General features: G+C 39.2%; 1 protein-coding gene across 1 annotated transcript; it reads right to left on the reverse strand.

Annotated features, from left to right (window-relative positions):
* Nucleotides 1–652: 652 nt before the first annotated feature.
* Nucleotides 653–4,120, reverse strand: LOC149817487 (GDSL esterase/lipase At5g45910-like). Its single transcript, XM_089985418.1, has 5 exons — nt 3,853–4,120; nt 2,979–3,197; nt 2,077–2,225; nt 1,255–1,531; nt 653–882 (listed from the first exon to the last, which is right to left on the reverse strand). Exons 1-5 carry the CDS (start codon nt 4,118–4,120, stop codon nt 653–655), a joined length of 1,143 nt encoding a protein of 380 aa, XP_089841544.1.
* Nucleotides 4,121–6,381: the final 2,261 nt, after the last annotated feature.

Below are 6,381 nucleotides of genomic sequence, written 5' to 3' on the forward strand. Positions count from 1 at the left end.
TTTCAGAAACCAGAGCTTGAAGGCCATCATAAATAGTCAATCACTATTTAATCTTGGAAGCTGATGCTTGAAATCCAACACACAAAATAGGCCTCTCCGTGTTCTGTCGGTTATGTTCCATCAAATCTTGGACAAACAATCAAGCACACCCTTAAGGTCCAACTATTTGTCATCACCACCACTCCCAATGAGATATGTTTATATGCTTTTCTTTAGATAGTCCAAGGGAAAAAAATCCCATGACCTACCGCAAATTCTTTTTTTTTTTTTTTTTGTGGGGTGGGGCAGTTGGAAATTTGAGGTGCCATCAACCCCAAATTCTTTTTTTTGTTTTTGTTTTTGTATTTGTGTGCTTTTTAGCATTCAAGAAAAACAACAAGAATGAACAAACAAAAAATAAATCTGGAAGGAATTTAAATAGAAAAGAACATTATATATGCAACCTTGAACAATCAGGTAAATAATAATTTCATCAGTTCTTTATAAGATGTATACTTCCATGCATGTCCTTGGACCAAAAAAAAGTAAGACCTTTCCTTGGACTATTCTATTCCTGAGGGATCCAATCACCAGCTGTTGAGAAACAATTGAGAGTTAAATGAAATAAAAAAAATACTACTGAAGGGATTGAATGGTTGAGAGCCTTGATTAATTAATAGCAATATTCTAGGGGTAATCTCAGAGTGGGGTAAGTGAAGAATCCATTGATGAATCCACTAGCCATCCACTGGTAGGCCTTCTCAGTGAGATGAATGCCATCCCAATTCACATGTTTGGATGGATCACCGCATACATCGATCCCTGGCTGTCCACAGGTGGCCCCAAGGTTGAAGTTGTATGGCTCTCCCTTACCACAGCAAGCTCTCAGAGCACTCTCAAATCCTGAAAATTACACATGAAGAAAAGCAAACACAAACATTAGTTACCAATTTATTTTGGTTTAGAAAAAAAAAACTGGAGGTTGGATCATTGGATACGATGTTAACAAATCCCAATCGAATCGAATCGAATCGGATAGAACCTGCCCTTTTTTATTCGATGCAGGGGTGCTCTATTAAAAAAAAAAATGAATTTTTTAATAGATTGATTCAAAACAATTCGATTTGATTCTATTCAGACTAATTTGACCTTTTTCTTGGGAAAATCCATTCGATTCAAAAACCAATTCAGACCAATTTATATATATATCATTTTTTTGTTCTTGTCAGAAACTGATAAATCAAACAGGTAAATTTAATTGAGTCATTGGCATACCAAACTGGCTGGGGTTTCTGAAAAAACCCATAGCAGCATCGTAGTAATCAGCATAAATGATCTTTGCATGTGGGTGTTGCTCCCTTAGCCTTTGGAGGGCAACTTGCAGATGAGAATTGTGGTAGACTGCAAAGTCGTTGTAGCTCTTGAGGCAACCGATCTGAGGGTCATAAACCGACGCATTTTGCGACCCGAAAGCCGTCAGGTAACTTGTCGAACAGCCGATGGGAAGGTTCCCCGGAATCATCAGCTCCACTGCTCCATGTTTTACCAGTCTCTGCATTTCATTAGGTTAGTTCAGTAGTCAAAGGCTTGAAAGGTTCGAAGTCGAACCAAGTTGGGCCAGTTCCAGTTAGTTGCATAGACCTTTGCCAGAGTATGTTTGTTTTTTTTTACGATGAGGAACCCTCGCCGAAGTGAGAAAAATCTCGTGTGAGCCCTACGACTAATTATACCCTGCCTTACTTGGCCCACGTCTGAAAGCTTCAGACACACCCATGCACCAGCGGGGTTTGATCCGGTGGCTTCATCTCAGCACCCCTCACAACCACCCCACTGACCATGCAGTCGACCGCTGCCGTGATATAGGCCTTAACCAGAGTCATAAAAACAATTCTAGTGGGTTGTTGTTGTTGTTGTTCATTTCCCTAAATCAAGAACTTTCTAGTTTATCAAGGTTCTTAGGAAATACCAATATCCGTGAAATTCTGGATGTTGGTGGTAATGAAAAGGTACTATAAATCCTTCAAAATTTCTAAATGGAGATAAGAAATGTAAAAAGGTAAAAAAAGTAGCAAAGTGTGAAAAATGTTAAAAACTCACATTCACAGCATCTGCAATGGTGTTCACTACATCATGCACGTAAGCCTTGACCTCATCAATGCTCTTCCCTTGAAAGAAGGCGTAATTGTAGTCGTTCCCTCCAATCTCTCCAACGAGAAATAGTGATGACTTGAGAAAGTGGTGGCACTCTGTTATCACATACCCCAAATGAGAAACAAAGAAGTTTTTAGTTTAATTTTGATGCATTCAATCATAACTAAGGTTGTCAATAGGTTGGGTTTGGTTCAGACCCACGTGGAACCAGACCTAGACTTGATTTGAGATACTGGTACCGATCAAGTTCAGACCCAGGTCCAACAAGACCCAAAAAACATAAGAGAAACCATACTTGAATCGTATATGGATTACATGAACCAGACCCGAACCATACCTGGTAAAATAAAATAAAAAAAAAAAAAATTTATCCTTTTTAATTGAAAATTTGTGAATCTTTTTCGAAACTTGGGTCGGGCCTAGGTCTTACGAAATTTCACAAACCATACCTGGCTCCATGTATTAATCAGTCCCTTTGGGTCTTACCGTCGGACCTTCTTATTTAGGTTGAACCCATTGATACCCCTAATCATAACCACCATGTCTAATCCAATTCATTTATATACATATGGCATAAGATTCTTTTTTCGGCTTTGTAGCCACAATGACAGGCCTTCGGTTGGTAAAACCATTAAGATCCCCCCCTGCCCACCAGGGAGTACACCCCGCTCTGACCTGACCTTGCAGCAAGAGATGCCCCCTGTTGGTTTCGAACCCTTGACATGATCCCGTCAATTACTTGTTGAAGTTACCTACCAGATGAGCAGAGCTCTTGTGGGCTTTTGTTTTTATTTTTCTTTTCATCTGTTGTGGGAAGAATAGAAAACAAGATTTTATATGTTGGTTACCTGCTTTTGAAGAGCATAGTGAAGGTAGAAGCCTGTCGAACCAGCCGAGTTGGACGTTTAGTGAGTTGTTGGTCCATAGTTGATTGATGTTCTTGCTCTCAAAGTATGAAACATCAAGTGTTGTAGCTCCTGCTACAGCAAAATTGACTCCATTGGTGTATTCTTTGCCCTCAGGATCAGCCAGATATGGAGGAAGAAGAGGAAGACCGAATGCCTCGGCTGAAAAGGTATTAGAAATTAGTCATAAGATTGCTGAACATAGCAAATCATAACATAGTTACTGTGACTAGATGACTCAATGCTAGATACAAGTGTATATATAGTCCTTAAATGAAACTCACACACTTATATTCATGCAAAACATGATCGAGGTCTAAATCATACGGGAGTGAAATTGGCCCCACAATCACACTAAAATCACAGAGTTCAAAGCCTTATCAGGTCATGAAGTCCACCCTGATTCAAATACTCTACTAATTAAGTAGTTCTATTTCGCTACTGTGGCCTTCACACCAGTAACTCAGACAACAAACTCATTCAGCCATATATAGTGACTATAATTGAACACTGATCATGGCATGCCTAAATTAATCTTGAATCGATAGTTTGCCCCGAGAATCGGCAAAGCACGATCCTAATCCAATGGCAGCCAACCTGATCCTACCTGGTTCTTGGATTCAACTTAGATATGTAAGCAAATTCAGGCTAATTAAGAGTCAGAGTAGATGCCACTGTTATCACGTCCAAGACCAGTAGTATATTAATGCATGACTCTGTGAACCACCTTGGCAACAAATGGAAGCAACTTTCACCATATTCTTTTAAAAGCGAGAAAGACTATATATGGAAGTAGAGAAGCACAAAAAGACAATACCTATGAAGTCGACGATCAATCTTCCATTGGAGCATCGGCCTGTGGGGTGCCCAAAGAAGGTTTCTCCATAGGGGAGGTTGGCTATGACCGAAAACCCACTAGGCCTGGAGTGTAGCAGGTTTCCGGTGTCGGCAAGCGAGTCCCCGAAGCTAAAGATGGAGGTGTAGCAATCTGAATGTGAAACAGCTGCAGGAACAAAGAACATGCAGGCTGCCAAAACAGTCATATGAGAAAGCACCATTACTCCTGAACCAGAAGAAGAAGCCATGGCGAGCGAGAGAGAGAGAGAGAGAGGTTTAAGTGAATTCAAGAGGGGTTAGATGGTCGTTATATATAGCGAGCAGTGTTCTATTTGTAGCAGGCTTTGGGTGCCCACGCATGTTTAGCGTTATAGTTGAACTGTAGCTTTTGTGGTGGTGTGATTACGTACGTAATTATGTTCATGGAATTAAACTGAAATCTTCGGCCATGCTTCTTTAAACAAAATTCTTCATTTCATGGTGAGTTTGAAAATTAAGTCCTTGAACGTATGCTGCCACCTGTAAATCCATGAAAAAATTTTACACTAAAATCTCCTTTATGCTATTTTAAAGCCCATTAAGTTTTATAAAACCGGCAGTCACATGATGGACCTTGATTTTGGGGTGTTACTGAATTTAAGTGATGATACTTGATAGGACTCGTAGTTCTACTCCATTTACCCTTCTACAAGATTGAGGACCAAATAACTGGACTTTAGATGGAAAAAAGAATCCCAGAAGATAACCAACTCTTCCATCCTTATCAACCAGAGATGGTGAGACTTGAGGATTGCACAAATTTTATGTAATATGGACTCTTGAAACCAATATTCTTCGGTTGACAGTTCTAATCCCAATATGGATATATATCCATGGTGTCAATAGGCAAGGTTTACTTCACTAATTATATGGACCTTTAATTGGGACTACAACTCTAGAAAACATGGCTGTCCAAGGGATCAAGATCTCAACATGAGTCTTGAAGAGCTGTCTCACTAGGGTTGCAAACATATAGTGACCAATATTGGCGTTTCTTTGAAGAAAAAAAAATGTGAGATTTTGGCTGGCCAATATTTAATTTCCAATAAAAATGCCAGAATTTATTTTTAATTTTTCTTTGTAAAAATAATTACAATATTTTATTGTACATGTTTTTCCATTTTCTTCCCAAAAAAAGAATCAATTTTTCACGAGAATTTGGCTGCCAATATTTACCCAAAAAATGTTTTGTCACTATGGTTGCAAATCGTTAGGTCAGTCTGAGGCTGAAGACTACCCAGTTCCAGAACTAATTTTTTTTTTGAGCAAGTCCACTTCCAGATCCAGTTCTAAATTGCAGAACTATAAGTGGCAGAGGGCTTGGGGAGAAGGTGCTGAACCCTTCATCCAAGGTTCGACTCCCACCGGTATGGCAGAGGGCCTGAGGGACAAATGTTGTATATCTATTTAATGTACGTAGAAGTTCCTCGTGATATCATCGTTTGTGGCTGATGGAACATTTGTATGTTGTATATCTGAAAGACTTGTGTCTCCCAAACAGGCAACATGTTGCTACGTTTTATGAAAACTGATTCGATGTCGTACATTGTTTCATTGTTTCATGCCAAAACTTTGTAAAGGTATTAAGATATTATGGGACCGGAAAGACACAGGGTTATGGATTTGTCAGTTTCTCCGATCCTTCGCGATGAAAGAAATGAATGGTTCTCTCTCTCTGTCTCTCTTTCTATATATATATATATATATATATATATATATATATATATATATATATATATATATATATATATATATATACATATATATATTTATATATTTATTTATATATATATATATAGAGAGAGAGATATGGATTTGTCAGTTTCGGCTTTTTAGAGCAGACCGAGGCAAAGTTTGGGTGCGACTTAGACCAAAACGTGTCAGTCTAGGTCGTCCCCAGACCAATTTTGCATTCAAAAAAAATGTGTGGTCGGTTCAGCCTGGGTGCGACCTAGACCGAACTGAAACGAGTCGGTCTGGGTCGCACCCAGACCAAGATCGATCCAGATAGAAAAAAAAGAGTTTGTTGGTTGAACCGGTTCAGAACAAATCGGGTCTCGCCGAACCGGTTTATATGGGTCGATTCAGACCAAACTGGTTCTTGAGGAATTGGTCTAAACCGAATTGGGTCTGAATCGAACCGGTTTGGATAAACCCGAGTCAAGCCAAACTGGTTCAGTCTAACTGGATCTGGGTTCTTAGTTCAGATTCAGTTTGATTCAGACCTATTCTGGATCCAGATTGATTACTCTAGATCTGATTGGATCACTCTTGGATCCATATCAGAACTAGGTCTAGATTAGACCGTTCTGGATCCAGTGAGAGTGTATGAATCCAGTCAGAGTGTTCTGGATCCGGTTAGATTGTCTAGGATCTAGTTAGATTATTCTATATCCAGTCAAACTGTTATGTATTTAGATAAGTAATGAATCTAGATCCAATCTGACAGGGTCAGATCCAGATCATAAAT

Source organism: Nuphar pumila, chromosome 13, assembly GCF_984573655.1.
Source record: "Nuphar pumila chromosome 13, dmNupPumi1.hap1.1, whole genome shotgun sequence".
In the NCBI taxonomy this organism is placed as follows: domain Eukaryota; kingdom Viridiplantae; phylum Streptophyta; class Magnoliopsida; order Nymphaeales; family Nymphaeaceae; genus Nuphar; species Nuphar pumila.